Source organism: Pan troglodytes, chromosome 9, assembly GCF_028858775.2.
Source record: "Pan troglodytes isolate AG18354 chromosome 9, NHGRI_mPanTro3-v2.0_pri, whole genome shotgun sequence".
NCBI lineage: Eukaryota > Metazoa > Chordata > Mammalia > Primates > Hominidae > Pan > Pan troglodytes.
Window position 1 is genome coordinate 51,068,698 of NC_072407.2, and position 26,684 is coordinate 51,095,381.

A 26,684-nucleotide genomic window follows, 5' to 3' on the forward strand; every position below is an offset into this window, starting at 1 on the left:
ATACCCTTGTTTCTATTTTCCTTTCTTGTTCTGTTTGGACCCTTTATATCCTTTGGCACATGGGATTTGTCTCTGGGGTTATTGTCAGAGAGATATATAAAACCACCCCAAACTGGAACAGCCACTCCAGTTATGTCCCCATAGCCATGTCATCCTTATGGCAGCTGGTATAGGCCAGGGAGAGTACAGAAATAATATCTTTTTTCTTTTTTTTTTTTTTTTGAGACTGAGTCTCACTCTGTTGATCAGGCTGGAGTGCAGTGGCATGATCTCGGCTCACTGCAACCTCCACCTCCCAGGTTCAAGTGATTCTCCTGCCTCAGCCTCCCGAGTAGCTGGAATGACAGGCGCACGCCACCATGCCCAGCTAATTTTTGTATTTTTAGTAGAGACAGGGTTTCACCATGTTGGCCAGGCTGGTCTCCAACTCCTGACCTCAAGTGATCCACCCGCCTTGGCCTCCCAAAGTGCTGGGATTACAGGCGTGACCCACTGCGCCCAGCCCAGAAATAATATCTTTAAGGAAACCTAATTCCAAATGCAGTAGAGGGAAAAGTATTCTCCAAAAAGAAAGATATGAGTGCCAGTGTCATCCAGTTAGAGGCTAAAAGGCTTTCCTCCATATGCGATGCTCTAATGACTGATTCAGATGTCCTCTGTGTGTACCTGTGGAAGGTGGGAAGCACTCAGAGGAACTGGCCTCCAAGAGTTTTCGGAAAGGTATGGTTATATGAAGAGACTTCCCCATAGAAGGACTAGGTCTAATCTAGAGTTCAGAGTTTTGTTGGGGAGAAAAATTCCCCGTTTTTGGCAGTGGTTCTCTCTGGTCTCAATTTTTCATTCTGATTCCAGCCTTCTGGATTCCATCTAACAATGATTTCTTGACTTTTCTCTTTGCAGTTTTAACAGTGTATGCCAGGGAACACACATTCTCTTTCGAGAATTCAGCTTCGTCCAAGCCACCCCCCACAATAGGGTATCATTTTTACGGGCCTTCTGGAGATGCTTCCGAACTGTGGGCAAAAATGGCGGTAAGTCTTCCCAAATTCTTTTTCCTTCCTTCCTTCCTTCCTTCCTTTCTTCCTTCCTTCCTTCCTTCTTCTCTCTCTCTTTCAAACTTTTTCTTTTGTTCCTATAAATATTGTTTGAATGCATGCTATTCAAGGCATTTAGAATACCTCACTTTTGAGGAGTTGTCTGGTTTATGTCAAAGATATTACTATTACCATTACCATCACTAATGGTACCTATTAAGAGCCAAGTGTAGCTCTTTACATGTAGTAACTCATTTATCTTTACAAGGGCTCTCTGTGGTAGATACCATAATCCCCATTTTGTAACTAATGAAACTGAGGATCAGAGAGGTTAAGTAACTTGGCAAGGTTACATAGTAAATTCTGGGCCCAGATTTACACCCAGGCAGTCTGACTTCACAGCCCTTGCTCTTGGCAGATATTAAAATGCCATGCAGTAAATACAAGGAATAATGTGAATATGAAGAAAGAAACTCCTGAATGGGGGTGGGATGGGGATACTGTTGTTAGAGAAGGGAGAGAAAAGTGGAGTAGAGAAGGTTCTCCTTAGAACTGACTGTTTGATCTAAGCTGGGAAGGAAGAGTAGGAATCATTCACGTGGATAAAGGAGAGAAGGGCATCCTAGGTAGAACATATGCTGAAGCACAAAAGAACCTAGAATACTTACATAACAGATCAGGATGTCTAGAGTTTGTGTGGAGTTTATGAAGGAGCTTAGGGGAGATGAGACTGTAAAGAAATAATGGAGCTGCTGAAAGATCATTTTTTAGCCATAAAAAAGAAATTGGGCCAGGCACAGTGGCTCAGCCTGTAATCCCAGCACTTTGGGATGCCAAGGCAGGTGGATCACTTGAGGTCAGGGGTTTGAAACCAGCCTGTCCAACATGGTGAAACCCCATCTTTACTAAAAATACAAAAATTAGCCAGGTGTGGTGGCGCACTCCTATAATCCCAGCTATTCAGGAGGCTGAGGAATGAAAATCGTTTGAACCCTGGGGGACAGAGGTTGCCATGAGCCGAGATCGTGCCACTGCTCTCCAGCCTGGACGACAGAGCAAGACTCTGCCTCAAAAAAAAGAAAAAAGAAAAGAAAAGAAATTGGGGTTGGATGTGGTGGCTCACACCTGTAATCCCAGCATTTTGGGAGCCCAAGGTGGGAGGATCACTTGAGCCCAGGAGTTTGAGACCAACCTGGACAACATACTGAGACTTCGTCTCTACAAAAAAATAAACAAAATTAGCCAGGTGTGGTGGCACATACCTGTAGTCACAGCTACTTGGGAGGCTGAGGTGGGAGGATCACTTGAGCTGAGGGAGGTTGAGGCTACAGTGAGTCATGATTATGCCACTGACTCTAGCCTAGGTGACAGCGAGATCCTGCTTCAAACAAACAAACAAACAAACAAAAAAGTTAAATTTTATTCTCTGGATATTATTTGAAGGCTTTTTTTTTTTTTTAAAGACCCTGTTGCAGCCGGGCACGGTGACTCATGCCTGTAATCTCAGCACTTTGGGAGGCCAAGGCGGGCAGATCACAAGGTCAGGAGATCGAGACCATCCTGGCTAACATGGTGAAACCCCATCTCTACTAAAAAATACAAAAAAATTAGCCGGGTGTGGTGGCGGGCGCCTGTAGTCCCAGCTACCCGGGAGGCTGAGGCAGGAGAATGGTGTGAACCCAGGAGGTGGAGCTTGCAGTGATCCAAGATCGCACTACTGCACTCCAGCCTGGGTGACAGAGCAATACTCCATCTCAAAAAAAAAAAAAAAAAACCCTGTTGCCCAGGCTGGAGTGCAGTGGCATGATCATATGATCATAGTTCACTATAACCTTGAGCTTCCAGGCTCAAGTGATCTTCCTAACTCAGCCTCCCAACTAGCTAGGACTACAGGTACATGCCTACCATACCTAGCTAATTTTAAATTTTTTTGTAGAGACGGGGTTTTGCTGTGTGGCCCAGGCTGGTCTCAAACTCCTGGGCTCAAGGCCTCAGCCTCCCAAAGCACTGGGATTACAGATGTGAGCCACCATGCCCCATCTTATTTGAAGGCTTTTAGATAGGAGAGTGGTGTGGTGATATCTGAGTTCTAGAAAGATCATTCAAAAGGCAGTGTAGAAGATGGCCTAGACTAGAGACAAGGAACATAGAAGTCTGGTAGTAGTTGAGTGAGAGATTAGAGCCAAAACTAAGGCAGTATGGAGACGGAAGGGGCACTTTCAGAGATAGAATCCATAGGATTTGGTGATTGGATTTGGCATTAAGATGAGAGAGAAGACCGTGGTAATTTTCAAGTTTTTGGCTTGGGCCACTGGGTAAGAATATTTTTTAAAAGCCTTCAAGTAATAGCCACAGAATAAATTTCAATTTTTTTTTTTTTTTTTTTTTTTTTTTTTTTTTTTTTGGAGACAGGGTTTTACTCTGTCACCCAGGCAGGAATACAATGACACAATCTCAGCTCACTGCAGCCTCGACCTTCCAAGCTCAGGTGATCCTCCCACCTCAAGTAGCTGGGAATATATTTGTGCACTACCATGTGTGGCTAATTTTTCTATTTTTTATAGAGTTGGGGTTTCGCTATGTTATCCAGGCTGGTCTCAAACTCCTGGGCTCAAGCCACTCGTCCACCTCAGCCTCCCAAAGTGCTGGGGTTATAGGCGTGGGCTACCATGCCTGGTCTCCTACTTTCATATTATGTGTTTTCATAAATACCTTTAAGACAATTTCTTGCTTGCTTGCTTTTCTTTTTCTTTCTTCTTTCTTGCCTTCCTTCCTTCGTTCCTTCCTTCCTTCCTTCCCCTCCCTCCCTCCCCTCCCTTCCTTCCCCTCCCTCCCTCCCCTCCCTTCCTTCCTTCCCCTCCCTCCCTCCCTCCCTTCCTTCCTTCTTTCCCCTCCCTCCCTCCCTCCCTCCCTTCCTTCCTTCCTCCTCTCTTCTCCCTCTCCTCCCTTCCCCTCCCCTCCCCACTGAGGTTATAGTCAGTGAATAGGTAGTCTCCCTGCTTTTGAATTTATGAGATTCCCCACCATGCTCTAATCAATGCTACTGCTACGAAACTGTAACTTTTCTAAATAGCTACTAAATATATAGCTATTAAACTTTTATATGTAGTTACTAAATCTTTTCTAAAACTTTTCCACCGAATATCTTATTAGTTCCACGCCCTAAGAAATAGGTAAAGTGGGTATTATTGTGCCCATTTTGTAAATAATGAAATTGCGTAACTTGCAGAAAGATTTCATGGTGAATTAGTAGCAAAGCTAGAAATAGAACCCAGATTTACTAATATGCTGATGTGCTATTTCTACTATTTTTACTTCAATCATTGCCTCTTTGACATATAACTCTGGAGATCATGCATCTCCATTACAGTATTATGAAAGAAGTACTTAGTGTACTGAGGATCGTATCATTTCCCTTACAGAATAAATGCACTAATAGGCAAAAACCAATGTGGACTCAATTTTAAGTTAAGTAATTCAGAAAAACTATTCCATTGGTCTCTATGTAAACAAAACTGGGAACTGTGAGTATATAGGTAAAGCTCGTGCTATGTTATCAGAGGTTATCTTTCCCAGTCCCTCACTCAGTCAGCAAATATTTGTTTTAGACCACCTAGTACAGTCGTCTCTCAGTCTATGCAGGGATTGGTTCCAGGACCCCTGTTTATACCAAAATCCACGCATAATCAAGGCCTACATTAGTCCTGTGGAACTCTCATATGTGAAAAGTCAATCTTCCGTATACAGGGCTTCATATCCCTAGAATAGTGTATTTTCGATCCATATTTGGTTGAAAAAAATCCACCTAAAAGTGTGGACCTGCACAGCTGAAACCTGTGTTGTTCAAGGGTCAGCTGTATATTGAAGAATATGGCTAGAGCTAGTTTCTGTGATAGAACATATGGAGATAACTATGGAAAACAGTCTTCAGATAGCCTTAACTTTTTTCCTGATATAGAAGTGGGGCCTCTTCAAGAATGTATTTACTATCACGGGGGATTCATATAGCATTTGGACTCTTAGCAGATGTGGGTTTCTTTATCTTTCTAATAGCAGCTGCCAGTGACTCATCCAGCTGCTAAGAATAAGCAGCTCCAAATTCCCCCAGTTTCTCCTTGTGCCATAAACAAGACCTAGATTTTATGCTGGCTGTTTATTGTTATGCTTCTTAATCAGACAGCCTCAGATTTCTTAGACTAAATGCAACATCTGTGTCTAGGTGTTCCTAAAATAATTGGTTAAGTAGCTTTAATGTATTCTCAGCTTTTTCTAGGAAACTCCAGAACATCTTTCTAAACCAGAATGTGTCAATCTCCAATTTTAATCCGGAATTAGTGAAAACTCTTGGAGGCAAGGTTCTAAAGGAAAGGATTTATTAAGCCCCATTTTATCAATTATAATGCCAGGTACCTACCTACTCAGTGGAACTCCTACTGCATTATTCTTCTGCAGATATAACTTCCTTAGAATGTCATGTGCATACTTTAGCATTATCAAGTGGAAAGTAACTCTTCTGGGAGGTAGCAAAACAAGAGCATAACATATCTAAAAATGAAGCCACCTGTAGAACTCTAAGGACCTGGTCCCTTTTGACAAAAAATATTTTATTCCAGTTTTTAGCAAGTACAGGATATGATATCTTTTCTGCATGACTGAGTACTGATGCTAATTATCTTGTCCAAATTTTAGATAATCTCATGAAGACTGTAACAAACCTCTTGGTATCTAAGCAACTTTAGACTCTTGGAAGCAAAAGTTATATTAGAATTTTAAAAGCCTTTAAAATTACACTTCTCACTTTGCTAATTTTTTCTGTATAGGAATATTAATCTGAATTTTCTAAGTCTGGCAAAGATTGATATTCTCTTAATGTAAATCTTTACTTCTGTTTAGGGATATCGGCTCAAAAGTGCCTTCTCCAAGTTTATTTTCAATTAGAATTTAATTTTCAATATATACATATATACACATACATACATATATATATTTCATTTGATAAAATAATGATAGGTACTTCCTCTTCTATCTGTGAAGAAGTATCTACTAAGGGAATTGCCCTCTTGCCACTAACAATGAGAAAATCAGCATATCTGAAACAACAGTTTTCAGACATTGGGCAATAGGCAGTGGGGGCTGTGGATTCTGAGAGCCAGTTTCCAAGCAACAGTATAGGGAGAGAGATTGTCAAAGAGCTTAGCAGTGTTATTGAGTTGAGGAGGCAGAGACTGGGGTTTAGGGAGGCTGGAGCAGCCAGAATTTACAGGTCAGAATCCAAGAGAGGAAGAAGTTGTTCAGTGAGCTCCAGAATCTTTGGCTACAAATTCTGCATATGTGTGGACTGGAAAAAGAACCACCAGAAAACAGTGGGCCAAACAGTTTCTGGAGTATACAAGGGGCTAAGGATAATTCAAACTTCTACCAGCCGTAGGGAAGAGACCTCAAAACACACCGGGCACTGGGTAGAGTTCTCAACAGTTTAAAAGCAAAAAGGATTAAATTGATCCGCAAGTAATTTAATGCTATATAAGAACAAAATTCAATAATCTTTAAAGGAATTTAACAAAATCCAGCATTCAGCAATGCAAAATTTACAAAGTCTGACATCCAATTCAAAATTACCAGACAGGCCAGGCATGGTGGCTCATGCCTACAATCCCAGGACTTTGGGAGGCCAAGGCAAGTGGATCACTTGAGCCCAGGAGTTCATGACCAGCTTGGGCAACAGAGCAAAACCCTGTCTCTACAAAAAATTTAAAAAATTAGCCAGGTGTGACACCTGTGGTCCCAGCTACTCAGATGGCTGAGGCGGGAGGATTGCTTGAGCCTGGAAAGTTGAGGCTGCAGTGAGCTGTGATCGCACCACTGCACTCAAGCCTGGGCAATAGAGTAAGACCCTGTCTCAAAAACAAAACAAAACAAAATAAAATTACCAGACATTAAAAGAAGCAGGAAAATACAGCCCATAACCAGGAGAAAAATTAATCAATAGAAACACAGATCCAGAAATGACAGAGATGATGGAATTAACTAACAAGGACCTTAAAATAGTTATTTTAAATCATATAAATATGCTTAAGTATGTAAAGAAAACATGAATATGATTAGGAGATTAGTGGAAGATATTAAAAAGATCCAAATGGAATTTCTAGACATGAAAAATACAATATAGTGAAAATGATAATAATAGCAATTAACATGTATTAAGTGCTTCTATGTAGATTATCTCATTTTTCTTCACAACAACCCTATGTGTTAGGTAGATGCTATTATTTCCTTTGCATAGAAAATGAAACAGATTTAGAATATTAAATAACTTGCTGTAGGTCACACACCCAGTCAATGAAAAAGCCAATGCCAGGAGAAGCCATGAAGTCTGACTCCAGGCTGTATTATTGCTTCAGCGTGTTATGCATCAACACTGCATGACAGGCTGGAAATACAAATGAGTAAGTGACAATACTTGCCCTCAAGGAGCTCTTATTCTAGGAGAAGAAACAGTAGCATAGGAACCAACCCAAATGCCCATCAATGATAGACTGGATAAAGAAAATGTGGAACATATACACCACGGAATACTATGCAGCCATAAAAAGGAACGAGATCGTGTCCTTTGCAGGGACATGGATGAAGCTGGAAGCCATCATCCTCAGCAAACTAACACAGGAACAGAAAACCAAACACTGCATGTTCTCACTCATAAGTGGGAGCTGAACAATGAGAACACGATGGACACAGGGAGGAGAACATCACACACCAGGTCCTGTTGGGGGGCTGGGGGGTGAAGGAAGGGAAGTTAGAGGGCAGGTCAATAGTTGCAGCAAACCACCATGGTACACGTATACCTATGTAACAAGCCTGCACATTCTGTACATCTATCCCGTTTTTTTTAGAAGAAATAAACTAGATTCTTAATTCAACCCCGCCCCCTCTCTGCCAAAAAAAAACCTGAGTGGTGTAGAAATAGTCTCCATAGAGTACAGGTGATTTTTAGAGCCACGCATAAGATTCCATAATAGCACAAGGGAGAAAATAGTCAATTCTATAGAAGCGGGTGAAGGCTATAAAGGAGCAAAGACAGTTGGGATGGATCTTGGAGCAGTAGAAAGCTGTTAAGCAAATAAGGAATACGTTCTAAAAACAGGGAACACGATTTCTGAAAGTATGATAACATGAAACAACACGGTTCCTTTGGAAAGTGGTAAGAAGTCATTGTGGCCAGTATTTAACACATAATAAGGAAACACTACCACAGTCAATAGGAGATAATGCGGAATGCTTTTATGTGCCATACACTGAGCAAAATGTTTACATGTATTCATTCATTTAATCCACACAATAAACATATGAGTTGATATGATTACTATCCTGTTTTATATGTTAAGACACAGAGTCTGCTGGGCGCGGTGACTCATGCCTGTAATCCCAGCACTTTGAGAGCCCAAGGCAGGTGGATCCTTGAGGTCAGAAGTTTGCGACCAGCCTGGCCAACATGGTGAAATCCCTTCTTTACTAAAAATACAAAAATTAGCTGGGTGTGGTGGTGCATGCCTGTAGTCCCAGCTACTCAGGAGGCTAAAGCAGGAGAATTGCTTGAGTCTGGGAGGTGGAGGTTGCAGTGAGCCAAGATCATGCCACTGCACTCCAGCCTAGGCAACAGAGCGAGACTCTGTCTCAAAAAAAAAAAAAAAAAGAAAAGAAAAAGAATCAGAAACTGAGAGTCAGAGAATTAAGTAACTCACACAAGGCCACAGCGTTTATAAGTAGCACAGCTCATATTCCAACCTACATCTTCACAAAGTTCACATTTTCACACTTTCTCTTTTCTTTTCTTTTTTTTTTTTTTTTGTTTGAGACTGAGTCTCACTCTGTTGCCCACTCACTGCAACCTCTGCCTCCCAGGCCCAAGCAATCCTCCCACCTCAGCCTCCCTAGTAGCTGAGAATACAAGCACATACCACCACACCCAGCTAATTTTTGTATTTTTTGTAGAGATGGGGTTTCACCATGTTGCCTAGGCTGGTCTCAAACTCCTGGGCTCAAGCAGTCCACCCGCCTCAGCCTCCCAAAGTGCTGATTACAGGTGTGAGCCACCACTCTCAAGCCCACAAAGTCCACATTCTTAACAACTCTGCTGTGCGTGCTACCCCAGGTTACGAAGGGCTTTGTGTGCACTAAAAAGCATAAGAATGATACAATGGACTTTGGGGACCCGGGGAAAGGATGGGTTGGGGGTGAGGGATAAAGGACTACAAATTGAGTTCATTGTTACTGCTTGGGTAATGGGTGCAACAAAATCTCACAAATCGCCACTAAAGAACCTACTCATGTAAACCAGATACCACTGGTTCCCCCAAAACCCTATGAAAATAAAAAATTTCTCCTGAAGTTAGTAGAATCTTCTCCATTTGTGTGGTATTTTCACATGTAACACAGACAAAAGCATGGAAAATATAAGGCAGGTAAAAGTGAAAGCATAGACCCGTTAGGAGACTATTACAATATAACAGAAATGACCATGAAAATGAAGAGCTATTTAAGAAGTTGGTTTGACAGGATTTGCTGATTCATTGTGTGAGGGATGTGGCAGAGAAAGAGTCAAGAATGAATGCCAGAATGTAAAGTATGGCCAGTTTTATCCCTCTCTTGCTTTTTTCCTTTCCTTTTTTTTTTCTTTCATCTTTTATGTTTCACTCTGAATTCACAGTGGTTTTGTGTTCATATTTATTCATTCGACAAACATTTATGTATCAGTTCTTGGTGATAAAGCAGTGACTGGGACAGACAGAAATTTTTATTCTTGTCGACTTTGCTGTATGATCAGAAAATTGACAAAAATCCCTGCTTTTATAGAGCTTACATTCTAGGAATCAGGGAATTGCAGTGGGTCTATCTGAGTATGTGATAAAAATCTGTTAGTTTTTCTAAAATATCTAATGTTTATGGTGGACAAAGTGATGTCAAGGGAAAATGCAGACACTTTAGGCTGAAATGAAGATGTTGGTCTGACTTCTTTTTGTAATTGCCTTGAACTTCACTTGATTTTGCTTGTCACTAATCCTTATCTTCACCAGTAAAAATCATTCAGTGAGGATTAATAGCGCTTTACTACAGGAGTGGGTGGCTGTCTTTGAATTATTAAAGAGCAATTGTTGCTTCTGTAATGTTTTAAACAAACAAGAACTGTTCCATGTGGTCTCTTCAGTGATGTGGGCCCCACCAGCCAATTATCTTCACCTGCTCCAGCCAGTGCATCTCCTCTTCTCATTTTCTCCCAGAAACCAGATGTAGACAATCAACAAGAATTTCAGTGCCTGTTTCCTAGCTCCTGTTTTGTTTATTTCTCCTGAGTTCCTAATTTTCCCTTTGTTTTTCATGTTTATTTCCTTCTTCAAAATCTTTTCTCCAGGGAGAAAATTGACAATTGATGGCCCCTCAAATCATTCACCTCTGTACCTCCCATAACTTTAATCTTTCCCCCTATTTAATGTTCTCTTTTTTTTCAATGTTGGTTATTTGGGGCTCTTACGCAAGCATTCCTGGAATGCTTTTGTCACTATCTTCTCTACCACCTGAAGCTCCTCAACCCTCCATACATAATACCTGTAGGTTTTAGTTTTAAAGGTCAGGTCCTTAAAGAAGCCTTCTCTGTGACTCCCTTCCTTATCTGAATTGGGTCCTTCCATTATAATTTTTCAGATTATCCTCTGATTTTTAGTCATATCATTTATTACAGTTTCTGACTCAGTATTTACTTGAATGACTCTTAATGTCCATCTCCCTTATTAAAATTATAAACTTTATGAGTACAGGAACCTTGTTTGTTTTGCCAGTAATTATATCCCTAGCACCTAATACAGGTGAATGATTTTTTTGTTATATAATATGAAGGCTTACCTTTTCCCAGTAGTGATACAGAAGATAGATTATTGAATGGATTATATTATCATTCATTTTATCAGAGGATAGGTTAGTTTTTAAAATCTGCTTTACACTAACTTTTCTATATTGTATAGGAACTTCTGATTTAAATTAATAATAGCTACCCCTTATTGAGCAAATGCTATATGCCAGGTGCTAAACTTCATGTTTAAAGTGCTCCAATAAAAACCAGCCTAATCAAAGCTATACTATACTAAATAACACCTAATTAAAATAATATTCAGTATTCCAAAATAAGGATTTGAAAGATTTAGATCATGATCTGTAATCAAACTTTAAACACTGGTGAATAGTACATCCGTTCCTTCTTTTGTATTCTGGGTTTTTGCCTTCACTCCATGAAAGGTATCACAAACTAGTAGTCGGCTAACTACACATGCCTTGGCCTACAGATGTGTCTTCTTTGACTTTCAGTGTTAAAAGTACTTAGATTCAATTAGATGCCAATGTTTCACATAAAAGTCTCAATTTCAGTTTCACTTGAAGAATGGAAAATCCTCCCAGCACCATGCCCACATTCCTGCAGGGAGACAGTTCACCAGGGCAGAGATGCAGCTGCTCCCTTTAGACAGAGCATATGGTCTCAGATTTACCACCAACCCAAGCTGCCCTGCTTCACCTGCTGACATTCCCTGCGCGTCTGTAGGCATTGGAGTTTGCTACCATTGCTAGAGCTTCTTGGTCCATTTATAATCACTAAAAGGTAAAGTTTCACTCTTAATTCAGTCAGGAGCTTTTTCCTCAACTATTAATAGATTCTCTTTCTCTTTTCTCCTTGATATCTCCATGATATCACATAAAATTTTAGAATTAGAAGGGACCTTAGAAATTATTTCATCTTGAAACGAGGTCTTAAATATATATATATGGTTTTTCTTATTATTGTGTTAAAATATATAACAAAATTTACCATTTACCACTTTTTAATTTGAGAAATCTTTTTTATGGCAATAAAACCTATATAACAAAACTTACCACTTTAACCATTTTTAAGTGTACAGTTCCGTGGCATTAAGTACATTCACAGTGTTGTGCAACCATTATTACCCTCCATCTCCAAAACTCTTTATCTTGCAAAACCAAAACTCAGTAGCCATTAAACAATGACTCCCATTTCTCTCCTCCTCCAGTCCCTAGAAACCACCATTCTACTTTCTGTATCTATGTATTTGACTATTCTAGATACATCAGATAAGTGTGTACAATATCTGTCCTTTTGTGTCTCACTTATGTAACTTAGCATGATGTTTTCAAAGTGCATCCATGTTGTAATATGTATCTGAATTTCATTCCTTTTTATGGCTGAATAATATTCCATTGTGTGTATATACCACATTTTGTTTATTCATTCACCTGTTGATGGCCACTTGGGTTGTTTCTACATTTTCGCTGTTGTAAATAATGCTGCTATGAATGTAAGTGTACAAATATCTTTCTAGTCCCTGCTTTCCATACTTTGGGCACATAACTAGAAGTGGGATTACTGTACCATACAGTAATTTTATGTTTAATTTTTTGAGGAACTGCTGTAAAGTTTTCTACAGCAGGTGTATCATTTGACATTCTCACCAGCAATGCATAAGGGTTCCAGTTTCTCCACATCCCCAATAATGCTTGTTGCTATTTTCTATTTTTCTGATAATAGCCATCCTAAAGAATGTGAAGTGGTATCTCATGGTTTTGATTTGCATTTCCTTAATGACAAATGATGTTGAGTGTCTTTTAATATGCTTATTAGCCATTTTATATCTTCTCTAGAGGAGTATCTATTCAAGCCCTTTGCCCTTTTTGAATCAGGCTGTTTTGTCGTTGAGTTGTAAGAGTTCTTCATGTATTCTGGATATTCATTCCTTATCAGGTATATGATTTGCAAATTTTTTTTCTGTTCTGTAGGTCATCTTTTCACTTTTTTTTTTATCATATCCTCTGATGTACAAAAGTTCTTAATTTCGATGAAGTCCAATTTATCTGTTTTTCTTTTGTCCTCTGTGTTTTTGGTGTTATATCTAGGAAATCATTTACAAATCCAGTGTCATGGAGATTTCCCCTATGTTTTCTTCTAAGAAATTTCTAGTTTTAGCTCATAAATTTAGGTATTTGATCAATTTTGAGTTAATTTTTATGTAAGGTATTAGGTAAGGGTCCAACTTCATTCTTTTGCATGTGCATATTCAGTTTTCCCAATACCATTTATTGAAAAGACTGTCCTTTCTCCCCTTGAATGGTACCCTTTGCACCCTTGTCAAAAGTCAAATGACCATATATATGAGGATTTTTGTTTCTGGGATTTACATTCTCTTTTGTTGGTTTGCCTGTCCTTATGATTACTGTGGCTTTGTAATAAGTTGGGGTTTTTTTGTTTTGTTTGTTTGTTTGTTTGGTTTGTTTGTTTTGAGATAGAGTCTCACTCTGTTGCCCAGGCTGGAGTGCAGTGGCACGATCTCAGCTCACCGCAACCTCCACCTCCCGGGTTCAAGCGTTTCTCCTGCTTCAGCCTCCTGTGTAGCTGGGATTACAGGCACATGCTACCACACCCGCTAATTTTTGTATTTTTAGTAGAGACGGGGTTTCATCATGTTGGTCAGGCTAGTCTTGAACTCCTGACCTTGTGATCCACCTGCTTCGGCCTCCCAAAGTGCTGGGATTATAGGCTTCAGCCACCACACCCAGCCTTGTAATAAGTTTTAAAATCAAGAAATGTGAGTCATCCAACTTTGTTCTTCTTCAAGGTTATTTTGGGTATTCTTGGTCCTTTTAAAGATATTTTATGAATGGTTTTTTCTATTAAAAAATACCATTGGAATACCATTGGAATTTTGATAGGATTGCAGTGAATCTATAGATCACTTCCGGTGGTAGTATCACCTTGACAATATTAAGTCGTTTAATCTATGAACATAGGATGTGTTTCCATTTATTTAGGTCATCTTCAGTTTCTTTCAGCAATTTTTTTTTTTAAGAGAAAGTGTCTTGCTCTGTTGCCCTGGCTGGAGTGCAGTGGCACAATCATAGCTAATTGTAGCCTTGAACTCCTGGGCTCAAGCAATCCTCCCACCTCTGCCATCAAGCCCAGCTAATTTTTTATTTCTTTTAGAGATGAGGTCTCACTCTGTTGCCCAGACTGGTCTCAAACTCCTGGCCTCAAGCAATCTTCCTGCCTCTGCCTTCCAAAGCAGAGGGGTTGCAGGCATGAGCTACCACGCCCAGCCTCTTTCAGCGATGTTTTGTAGTTTTCAAGTATACAAGTCTGTCACCTCCTTGGTTAAATTTATTCCTAAGTATTTTATTCTTTTCATGCTATTGTAAATGGAATTGTTTTTCTTAGTTTCCTTTTCATATTTTTCATTGTTAATTTATAAAAATATAATTGATTTTTTTTTTTTTTTTTTTTTTTGAGACAAAGTCTCACTCTGTCGCCCAGGCTAGAGTGTAGTGGCGTGATCTCGGTTCACTGCAACCTCCGCCACCCGGGTTCGAGCAATTCACCTGCTTCAGCCTCCCAAATAGCTGAGATTACAGGGACATGCCACCACCCCAGCGTGTAATTGATTTTTGTATCTTGATTTTGTATGCTGCATCTTTGCTGAATTCATTTATTAGGTCTAACAGTTGTGTGTGTGTGTGTGTGTGTAATCTTTAGGGCTTTCTGCATATAAGATCATATCATCTGTGAACAGAGGTTATTTTATTTCTTTCTTTCTAATTTGGATGCCTTGTGGGGTTTTTTTGTTTTTTTTGTTTTGTTTTGTTTGTTTTTTCCTTAATTGCTCTGGCTAGAACTTCCTGTACTATGATGAATAGAAGTAGTGAAAGCAGGCATCTTTGTCTTTTTCCTGATCTTAGGGGAAAAGTTTTTCAGTACAGCAGGTCCTCAAATAACATAATTGCATTATAACATTGATGAGGAAAAAAAAAATTGATTCCCAGCTGGGGCCACTGTGTGAAATTTGCACATTCTCCCCATGTCTGCATGGATTTTCTCTGGGTACTCCAGTTTTCTACCACAGATGTATGTGTTGGGTTCATTGGTGTGACTAAATGGTCCCAGTGTGAGTGAATGTTGGTGTGTTTGTGTGCTCCCCGAGATGGAATGAGATGTCCTGTACAGGGCTATCCACCTTGTGTCCCAGGCTTCCAGGATAGGCTCTGGCCACCTGCAACCCTAAGCTGGAATAAGCAGGTTGGAAAATGAATGAATACAAATTATTATCAAATACAAATTTATAAAGTAGATGATAATCATACAACTGCACAACAATAAGCGATGCGGTATGAAAGCGTTCAGCTAGCCCACCATATTTGTGATTGTTTTTTAATTCATGGTCGGAGGAGGTGCTCCTTAAATTTTTCTATTTGCAAACATCTATTCTCTTATTTAATCCACCACCACTACAACTGTCGTCATTCAGCGATTCACCAAAAATTGGGTAATCTTACTTGTTGTTATTAACCTTTCTTAAATGTATGTATAGCCCACATTTATTTCAATGTTTAATATTAGAGGTGCGTAGGGCCTTTATTTAGAAGTTGGGTGATTATTTGTGACCAGAAACATGCCATAGGAACTTAACTCTTGTTTATGTCGATTAGCCTATGATGAAATTGGTTTTATTATACCTTGTTTCACTTAAAGTCAGTTTCCAAGAACCTATTGATGAGGTTGAGGACTTTTATTTGGTTTTAAGGTAAAAGTGTGCCAAAAAATTGAGATTCATACAGATAAGTAGCTTCAAATACTAATAGATTTGTTTTTAACATTTTGACTGATCTTTTTTTAGCTTTACTAATGTTCAGAAAGGGAGTAATAGTAAATTTGTGTTTCAAAGCTGAGTTGCTCACATTCCTAATTAATGAGTAATCACTCTGGAGAAATCAACAAATTTTCTCAGCTAGTTTAAAAATTTTATTGTTTGGAGAAAAATAAATGTATATTATAACATCATATATAAGTTGTTCAATGGTATTATTTTTTGAAAAGATCAGATAACTCAAAGGCTAGTATGACTGAACTGTGTCTGCCCCCCCAAATTCCCATGTTGAAGCCATACCTCCAATGTGACTATATTTGAAGAAATTCCTCCTGTAAGGAGGAAATTAAGGTTAAGAGAGGTGATAAGGGTAGGGCTTCATCAGATAGGAAGGATTAGTATCCTTGCAAGAAGAGACACCGGAACTGGTGTCCCTGTAAGAGGAGATACCAGAGAGCTGCCCATGCCCCTCCACGTGAGGACACAGTGAGAAGGCAGCTGTCTGCAAACCAAGGAGAGAGCCTTTACCAGACACCAACTCTGCTGGCACCTTGATCTTAGACTTCCAGTCCCCAGAACTGTGAGAAAATTAATTTCTGCTGTTTAAGTCACTCAGTCTATGGTATTTGTTACGGCAGCCCGGACAGACTAACACAGAGGTCTTCTTTTTAATTCACAGTTTCAGCACAGAAAGATTCATTTTCTTTTGCATGTTGACTCCAAAACCTGTTTTGATTTATCATTAACATTTTATCTGAAGTTGTGAGTATGGCCGTGTTGTGACCCTGCGTTATCAAATTGAGCCATCTAATTTATTTCCACATTGATAAACTTATATTCAATGGATTTTAGTTTAAGGTAGAAATAATGGTAATTACTTTTTTTTTTTTTAACTGTAGTCCTCATACCTGCCTTATGTCAATCAGGAAACTTTAGTATAAAAGAATAAATTTTGATACAACTGCTTACATCCCTGCAAATAACTCAGAAAGATCTGCAGCTTAAAGGCTTTGTCCTAATAAAACTGACAGCCTGTATCAATCTGTATGTTATCCAGTGTAATATTTTTTAAAATGTAAATGTTAATTTTGAAAACTGCATGTGTAATTTTGGCCAAGCACAGTGGCTTACGCCTGTAATCCCAGTACTTTGAGAGGCTGAGGTGGGCAGATCATTTGAGGCCAGGAGGTCAAGACCAACCTAGCCAACATGGTGAAACCCTGTCTCTATTAAAAACACAAAAATTAGTGAAGCACGGTGGCGCGCGCCTGTAATTCCAGCTACTCAGGAGGCTGAGGTGGGAGAATTGTTTGAACCTAGGAGGCAGAGGTTGCAGTGAGCCAAGATCATGCCACTGCACTCCAATATGGGTGACAGAGCAAGACTCCATCTCAAAAAAAAGAAAAGAAAACTTCTTGTATAATTTTAACTGCTAGTGCTTATCTACACAATATTTTTGGCTGCCTTCTCTTTTATATGATCCTCTACTCCTTGAATTTTTTTCTGCCATTGCCTTTCCAGTCACCGTACAAATATGACTACCTTATACTACTTTGTTAGTATCTTAACACTTAAAGACTTCCATTTTATAATTATCAAGCATTTTATAAAATAATAAATTTACTTTGCATTTCCTTCTATACCCAGATCATATAAGTAAAAGGAGAGCTTGACAACATCTGTCTTCTCATCCAGTATAAAGATTTTATGTAATCTCAGCTTTCATGGCAATATAGTCCTGGATTAAAAAGAAAATAAAAAGACCAGAGCAGATAATAATTTCCTAATCAGTGGCACATTTACAGTTGCAAATATATATATATATATTTGTGGAGTAGGAGAAATTCCACAAATGAGTTAACCTATGAGCACAGGTTGATAGTGTGTGTATATTAAAATTTACTGTGTAACATATTTAGTGTACATTTTGTTTTTCTTATAGACTTTAAATAAAAGTATGTTTTTAATAAGAATTGAAATTAAACTTTTATAGAAACTTCTAAGTGCCTCTGCAAAATTCTAAGCTTCTGTGGAACATGGTTTGAAAACTACTGATCTACTTCAACCCTTCCCCATTGTGTAAATATAAAAATCAAAGCCAAGGTCTCCTAGTCACTTGGTAGGACCTGTAAAACCAAGACCAAATTCAGGTCTTCTGGTTGTCAGTCAAATGTTCTAGCCATTATCATGCTCTGCTGCTAAATGAGCATATATACATTTTGTGTCATTTAGTCTCTGAGATGAATGTATGATTTTCTAGCCCAAAACGTAATTGTAGTAGTTAAGGCATAAGAATGCATTGCCCGTGTGATTTTATTTCTTCTTTCATTGTTTTACAGATGAAGGTAAAGTAGCTACAAGTTCTTTAATTTTAAGTTCCATTTTACCTATCTTCAAGAGAAAAAATAGTTACTCCACCTGGTTTAAAATTTAAAAATAATAATTCTTATTAGAGAGGGACGTATAATACTTGTTTATTGGCTATTTCATGCTTTGAAGGACATAATAAGCAGATTTTGGAAGTTCTTTGAAAATACAAGAGTTTTGTTGTTGTTGTTGTTGTTGTTGATTTTATTATTATTATTATTATTTTGAGACAGAGTCTCACTCTGTAGCCCAGGCTGGAGTGCAGTGGCACGATCTCACTCACTGCTACCTCCTCCTCCTGGGTCCTGGTTCCAGCAATTCTCCTGCCTTAGCCTCCCAAATAGCTGGGATTACCGGCATGTGCCACCATGCCCAGCTAACTTTTGTGTTTTTAGTAGAGACGGGGGTTTCACCATGTTGGCCAGGCTGGTCTTGAACTCCTGACCTCATGATCCACCCGCCTTGGCCTCCCAAAGTGCTGGGATTACAGGCATGAGCCACCGCACCCGGCCGTTGTTGTTTTTTAATTTTAAAGTTAGGCTGAAGTGAGACTGTAACACACAACGTTATTAAACGCATTCTCTAAAGTAGATCTACCAAGCCAGGCACAGTGCACATGCCTGTAATCTCACTTGAGCCCAGGAGCCCAGGAGTTGGAGAACATAAGTGCACTATGAATGTGCCTGTAAATACCCACTGATCTGCAGCCTGGGCAACAGAGTGAGACACCATCTCAAACAGGGTGGGTGGATGGATGGAGGGGGCGGGGGGGAGAGAGAGAGAGAGAGAGAGAGATGATACATAGATGTACCAGAAAGTGAATGATACCTCTTAGGCTTCTGAAATCTCTTGCTCTTGTAGTTCTGTTAGAAACAAAAGTAAATGACTAAGTTAAGGTTTATACACTATGAATCAAAATAAAACCACCTTAGGTTAAAGATGTCAATTTAATAAACCATACTCAAATTTGGTTGTTTTGGTGGGTTTAAAGCTGGAAGTATGTAAAAGCAAATATAAATAATGTTGAAAATTTAATATTTTCCAGTTTTATTTTGCTTGGCATAACCTGCTCTTGATTCCCACTGCTACCGCCTGACCCTAATTTAGAACCCTAATTAGACACCTTGGGGAGGTTGTCAAAAAGACAGATTCCTTGATCCCACCTCAAACGTACTCGACCACAGCCAGCAGGCAAGGGGCCTGGGAATTAATTTTAACAAGCATTTCAGGTGATTCTTAGGATCACTCAAGTTTGGGAAACATTAAGCGGTTTCAACCCTGCTTGCATATTAGGATCAGCTAGGGTGCTTTTAAAAAATACTGTTGCCCAGGTCCCTCCCCAGACCACTTTAATCAGAATCTTTTTGGTTGGGACCCAGGCATTTTAAATGCTCTGCAGGTGGTTCTCATACACACTGAAGCTTGAGAACTCCTGCAAGACAGTTGGAAATGTAATTCTCTGAAGCACAGCCCTGGTCTTGTCACTGCTGCTGAGAACCTCAATGGTTCTGTATTGCCTACTAATGAAATATGAATTTATGACTATCCTAAGGCCACTCATGACCCAACACCAGCTTTCCAACCACTACTCTCCTACTCATAGACTATACTCTGGCCACACAGAAACACTTTCCCCAAACACTCCTTGTGCTTTCCCCCTTTCACACCTCTGTTTTTGCTTTCCCACCATGTAGAACTTTCCCCCATGTCTGTCTGTCACAGTCCTGCCCATCCTCAAATAGACCCAGCTCAAGTAGATTCCCATTTCCTCCTGTCCTTGCCCTCCCCTGCCTCCATTCAAAAGCGACCTCTTAGGGCATTTTTCCTATCAGACCTTATATTTAGTTATTGGCAAATACATAGTCTCTTTCATAAAATGCCACGTGGAATTAAGAATAAGTGGATTTTTATCTTTCCTTTTTCCCCATCTAGATTGTAAATTTGTAATATCAACTATCTGTTTACCTCTGTATGAGGCACTAAAGAGAAAGACTTTAGAGTCAAATGGCCCTAGGTTCAGGTGCCTTTTTTATTGGATATGGCTGTGTGACCATGGTCAGGTTAATTTTTCCAAGCCTTAGTTTTCTCATCTATAAAATGGAGAATATACTACTTCAGTGTTGTGAAAACTAGATTTGATAACCGACTGGAGCCTTCAGTAATCCCGGTATGTAATAACTGCTCTGTCAAAGTCTGTTGCTTTTATCATTGTGATAATGATCATTGTTAGCTCCCTTGAGGGCAAAGACTGCATATTTTATCTTTGGATCCCCATTCTGAACCTTGCTTATTGTAGGTGCTTGATAAATACTGGGTGAATAAAATAATGAATGCCTGCTGGGTCGTGCTTACTTATATAGTCCACTACCAATCAGTTCAGCCTGTCTTGGAAGGAGCACTTCAAATTTCAATTTAACCATCAGATAAAGATAGAAAATAGGATTTCCACTACAAACTTTAAAAACTGTATTAAAAAGGCCAAAACCCCAGTTAAACTGTAAGACAGCTGCTCTCTTTCTGCTGCCAGGAAATAGAGAAAACCCTCCAAGGACTATTTGCTGTTTGTTTGTGCATCATATAATAAACATGCCGTGACTTGGGGAGAGCACACACTTCCCCTGCAGGCAAGCTTGGGTTTGGGAAGTTGCATGTAGCAGCAGTGAGGAAGAAATCCCCCACTCTGTGGGAGAGGTTCCTTCACGGACTCCACTAAGCCCATTTGCAGTTTTGCTGAGTTATTTACTAAGATGAAGGGACTGGGTGTGGCTGGTCTGAGATTCCTCCTGGGAAGTCACTTCAAGAATCTCCTTAATTTCCTCACCCTTCATCTTTGTTCTCTGGCTTTGGTGCAAGGGTGCAGTCAGTCGCACCCAGTTGGCTGCTGTTCCCAGCACACTGAATTATTTGAAGCTGGCTGTGGCAGCCAAGGATTCCCTGTTCTGTTCTTTTCCCCTTGCCCTGATTTGAAAAACAGTCTGGAAATTCTCATCTGGCATGACCAGAAGGAACTTAGTAGGTTGCAAGCTGTTTTTCTAGATGCACAGGACCAAACAGAACCTTTAAAGCTGTAAATTACCATTTCTCAAAAACTCAATTTGATGGATTTTACATGGACAAATTATATAACGTAGGCTTTACCATCACCACTATCGTTTAAACAAGAGGCCATCCAATTGAGATGAAACCGATATAGGAAAGTAATTATCATCAGCTTTGTCACTTGAAGAAGGAATGTGAGGATATATTAGCTAATTGAAACCTCAGGAAAGATGTATAACAAAACATATAAGGATTAATGAGTAGTCCACAAAAGTGTTTACCAGATGACCAATATCTTTTAAAATATATAGATGTATTCCAGCTCTTTTAATTAGAAAATATATATATACACACACACACATATATATGGATAAAAAATGAACTTATGTTATAATTACAATAGATGTGATGACAAAATAATTCATAGTCTGAAAAATATATAATTTCAGTGATCAGAGCCTTATGTATTATGCTAATTGTCCAATAATTTCTTGAAAATATGTTTCTACTTTTAAAGTAAAATTAAATTCAGAAAGCAATGATGAGCAAATATGTGATAATATTCTAGGCAGACACTGAACATTTATATTTATTGTGAGAACAGCATGATGGTAGAGTACTATTTATATAAAATTATGTATCTTTATGTCTTTATATGTTTACATGCATACAAAAATATTTGGAAGGAGGTTTACTGAAATGTTATGAATGATTTTCTCTTAGTGTTGAGACTACTTTTTTCTTCACACATTTTTATATTGTCTGAGTTTTTATAATGAGCATATAACATTTTTATAATCATAGTAAAAATAAAGCTATTTTTATAGCTTTCATAAAGGAAAATTTTGCTTGAGCATCTGCTATGTGTCCAAAGTGGTACTAGAAATTATGAGATATAGGAAAGAAGGCTGTGGCCTGGCTACCAAGATGCTTACAATCTAGCTGGGAAGACAACTAGGGAGTGGGATCCTATAGAATGTAATCCGGTGTCAGGATGTATGGTTCAAAAAGGTGCTACGGAGCATCAGGAAGAGGAGAGGAAGCTCTCAATGGAAGGAAGCTTTCATTGAAAATGAAGATTAGGCTGGGTGCAGTGACTCATGCCTGTAATCCGAGCACTTTGGGGGGCCAGGGTAGGAGGGTTGCTTGAGCCCAGGAGTTCAAAACCAACTTGAGCAACATAGTGAGACCCTGTATTTTTTTGAGAAATATTTTAAAACTTAGAAAGAAAGAAAAGGAAGCTTAGATTGGACCTTGAAAGATGGACAAAAATTGAATAGGAGGGAGAGAAGAAGGCATTTTAGGCAGCTTGAGCGCTAAAGTGATAATAATAATGCTTTTTGAAAAGAAAGGAGGAAACCAGCTTGTCTAGAATAAAAAGTAAATATGATTTGTGATGGAGAAGTTTGCTTTATTGCTAAGTTTATTTCATAAGATATCTTTGATATATTACAAACTATATTTTTGTACACTTGAGCAGATCCTAGAAAAATATTTTGTAATTATTCTGAATATTGACTCTAAAGTGATGTAAAAACCATGACTACTATGAAAATTTCATTATTTTAGTGTATTGAGGGTGGAAGATTTCAGTACATATGCTGTGTAACACTATCATCTCTGTGCACAAGCTTGTTCTCAAGTCAAACAGTGGCTTTTCATATAGTCTTTTAATTTGTGGTTAATATGTTCCTACACCTTTCTTCTTCTATTAAAAAAATCAAATTAGCCGAACGCGGTGGTGCACACCTGTAATCCCAGCTACTTCGGAGGCTCAGGCGGGAGAATCTCTTGAACTCGGGAGGCAGTGGTTGCAGTGAGCTGAGATTGCGCCACTGCACTCCAGCCTGGGCAACAGTCTCAACAACAACAACAACAAATCAAAAAGCACCAGTTGCCATGGCTCATGCCTATAGTCCTAGCACTTTGGGAGGCAAACATGGGAGGATTGCTTGAGCCCAAGAATTTGAGACCAGCCTGGGCAACACAATGAGACCAACATCTCTACAAAAATAAGAAAAACTCACCAGGCATAGTGGCTCATGCCTCTGGCCCAGCTACTTGGGAGGCTGAGGTGGGAAGATTCCTTGAGCTCAGGAGGTTGAGGCTGCAGTGAGCTGTGATCATGCCACTGCATTTCAGCCTGGGCAACAGAGCAAGACCCTGTCTCAGAAAAAAAAAAAATCAAAACTAAGGTTGGGGAAGGGGGGAAATTTTCTTTTAAAAAAGACATTAAGATGGAGACTTTTCAAACAATGGAATCAGAGATCTAGCATCAAGGGGTGCAACACAGGAGAGAAAGAAAGAGAATTCTTAGAATGATAATGGAAGGTAGTCGCAGGACAACAGTTTGTGCAAGACAGCTAGAAAGCAATTCAGATTGAAGTCGCAGGACAACAGTTTGTGCAAGACAGCTAGAAAGCAATTCAGATTGAAGTAGCAGGACAGAAGGCTCTAGGAGGAATTTCTGCAGGAAAATTAAATAATAGAATTGATTATCTGTTGTGTAAAAAAATTGTCCAACCTTCAGTTGGAGAATTAGGGTTTAATACTTCAGTTGAAGAAGCACTGATTAATACTTAAAAACCCCCACAAACCGAGAAAGAAATAATCATTCTAAGAAAAACAAAAGGTTGTATAAGAAAGAAAATATAATAATATACCTTGTGTTTTTGCTGTGCATAATATTTACATAGTCATAAATGAGTAAATACTGAATATTGGTAAGCCAAAATTAGTATCATGAAAAGATGGACAGATGGGAAGTATATGTGTGTGGTGAAAAAGATAATTTGTCATCTTCAACTGAAAGTTAAAAGATGTCTAACATTTAAAAATCAAGAAATAGCAGTATAAACATATTATTTAAAAAAGCAAAGCAAAAAACAGAGGACTCAGTGAGTTTTGTTAAGTATGACAGGTTAGAAGAATTACTACAGTAGTTTGGTTGGGGTGAAATGAGTTATAACTTCCAAGAGAACCATTTTAGTTGAGTGATGGAAGCAACGTTGAAGGAGTTACTGAGTGAATGAATGGGTAGTAAGAAAGAGGAGGTAATGAGCATAGCATACTCCTCTGAGAAATCTGGCTTTGAAAACAAAGGGAGGAGAAAGCGGTGTTAGTGAGTTGAGTCTACGAAAGATTTTTTAGATTAAGACACCACTTAAACATGTGTGCATAGACAGCAAGGAGTTAATGGAGAAGGTAAGGTCAACGATGCAAGCGTAAAGGGGATAGTTAGTTGGTGGAGCAAGGTCCCAGAAACTGAGATAACATGGACTCAAGAGCACAGATGGAAAGATTAATTGTAGGAAGAGAAGGGAAAGATTTCTTTCTCTGAAAGAAGGAAGGAAGAGGTGCAGATAAGTGAAAATGCAGAGAAATATTAAGGTATAAAGGAAGGAAATTGAGGGACTTAAAAAGGTGGCTTCAGTCTTCTCAAGAAAATAAGAGGTTCTCTGCTGAGAGTTTGGATTTGGGGCATAGGATTAGCTTGGAAATTTGAGAATGGAAAATATCTGAAGGCATGTGATGCCAAGTTAAAAGGAGATGACTAAAAGGATTATCCAGTAGCCACGAGTGTCCAGTTGAGGTTAGATAGCAGAAATTTGTAATAAAGCCAATCAATATGGTTTCTGGACTTCCCTCAAGAACGTTCTATCTCCAAAAGTTGTATTAATCATCATCTTGGCTAGGATGGCGTTTCCTTGGAGTGTCTTAAGAGACATTCCAGGGTTCAAAAACTTTAGAAAATGCTTGCTCAAGGAGAGTCAGTGCTCAAGAATACCAGAGAGACGGTTTTCTTGTGGGACACTTCAATCTAGGTCATTCGGAGGTCTTGTGGGGAATCATGAGCAACGAAAAAGAAATATACTTGAGAGACTTAAATGACACAAAACAGTTTGATATCAAAAAGATCTGTAGCTGCATGGACATCTGGACACAAATCTGAGGGTGAGAGCGTGTTGGAGAACACCTGGATTCAGATAAAAGAAGAGCAGAAGAGAAGTGACATCATTGTGGGATTAGAATATAGACTGCCTAGCCAGATGGAAGAAATAGATAAAGCATTCCTGATGCAGATCGCAAAACTGGCCTGAGTCAAGAGACCTTGGTGATAGGGATTTCAAGCATCAGCACATAAGCTCAAAGTCAAGTTCAGCCAAAAGCTGCATACTTGATTAATTCTTTTTTTCCTGTTTGTTTATGTTTTTCTGATCAAAGAAAAACTTGCTCATTGTAGAAATGTAGTAGTACAGGAAAGTGTAATGAAGTAGAAAAATAATCACTTATAAATCCACTCACCATTAAAATACTTGCTAATTATTTCTAGTATTTTTATGCATTGTTGTCTTTGCATAGTAGAGATTATGCTGAATATACATTTGTCTAAACTGTTTTTTAACATAAAAGACTTTTCTCATATATATTTCTTATATATCTCATATATTTTCATATATATCTGAAATTCTTTTTATATGTTCATCTTTCAGAAGGAAGAAATATGGCCGGGCGCGGTGGCTCACGCCTGTAATCCCAGCACTTTGGGAGGCGGAGGCGGGTGGATCACTTGAGGTCAGGAGTTCGAGACCAGCCTGACCAACACGGTGATACCCCGTCTCTATTAAAAATACAAAAAAATTTAGCCAGGCATGGTTGCACACACCTGTAATCCCAGCTACTTGGGAGGGTGAGGCAGGAGAATCACGTGAACCCGGGAGGCAAAGGTTGCAGTGAGCCAAGGTCATGCCATTGTACTCCAGCCTGGGAAACATGAGTAAAACTCCATCTCAAAAACAAACAAAAAAAAAAAAAAGGAAGAAATATGAGATAGGAGTCCAAGATATATATAATTATAAAAATAATTTCAGGGCCGGGCACGGTGGCTCACGCCTGTAATCCCAACACTTGGGGAGGCCGAGGCAGGCGGATCATGAGGTCAGGAGATCGAGACCATCCTGGCTAACACGGTGAAACCCTGTCTCTACTAAAAATACAAAAAATTAGCCAGGGGTGGTGGCACGCGCCTATAGTCCCAGCTGCTCAGGAGGCTGAGGTAGGAGAATTGCTTGAACCCGGGAGATGGAGGTTGCAGTGAGCCAAGATCGTGCCGCTGCACTCCAGCCTGGGTGACAGAGTGAAACTCCGTCTCAAAAAATAATAATCTCACTATTTACTCTTTGCTAACATTATTTCCATTTTTCTGAAAATAACCAGTCAATGCTACTGTATTAGGCAGGAAAAAGAAATGAGGCATAAAAATTTTAAAGGAGAAGGAAAAATTACATGATTGCAGGTGATATGATTACTTAGCTGGAAAGCCCAAGGTAATCAAATTGAAATCTATTATAAACATTATGCTTCAGCAAGGTAGATGGACAAAATATACTAAAATCAATAATTTATTTTAAAAAATAATAAGGGCCAGGTGCAGTGGCTCACACCTGCAATCCTAGCACGTTGGGAGGCCGAGGCAGGCAGATTGCTTGAGCCTAGGAGTTCGAGACCAGCCTGGGAAACATGGTGAAACTCTGTCTCTACAAAAAATACAAAAATT

At 39.2% G+C, this 26,684-nt stretch overlaps 1 protein-coding gene across 6 annotated transcripts in view; it reads left to right on the top strand.

The window, feature by feature from the left end:
• Positions 1–26,684, top strand: part of CSTPP1 (centriolar satellite-associated tubulin polyglutamylase complex regulator 1) — a 223,319-nt gene that overhangs the window by 116,544 nt on the left and 80,091 nt on the right. For all 6 annotated transcript variants that reach the window (XM_009460153.5, XM_063782451.1, XM_016919771.4 and 3 more), the window contains 1 exon segment: positions 901–1,031. In XM_009460153.5, the coding sequence (XP_009458428.4) occupies positions 901–1,031 (131 nt within the window).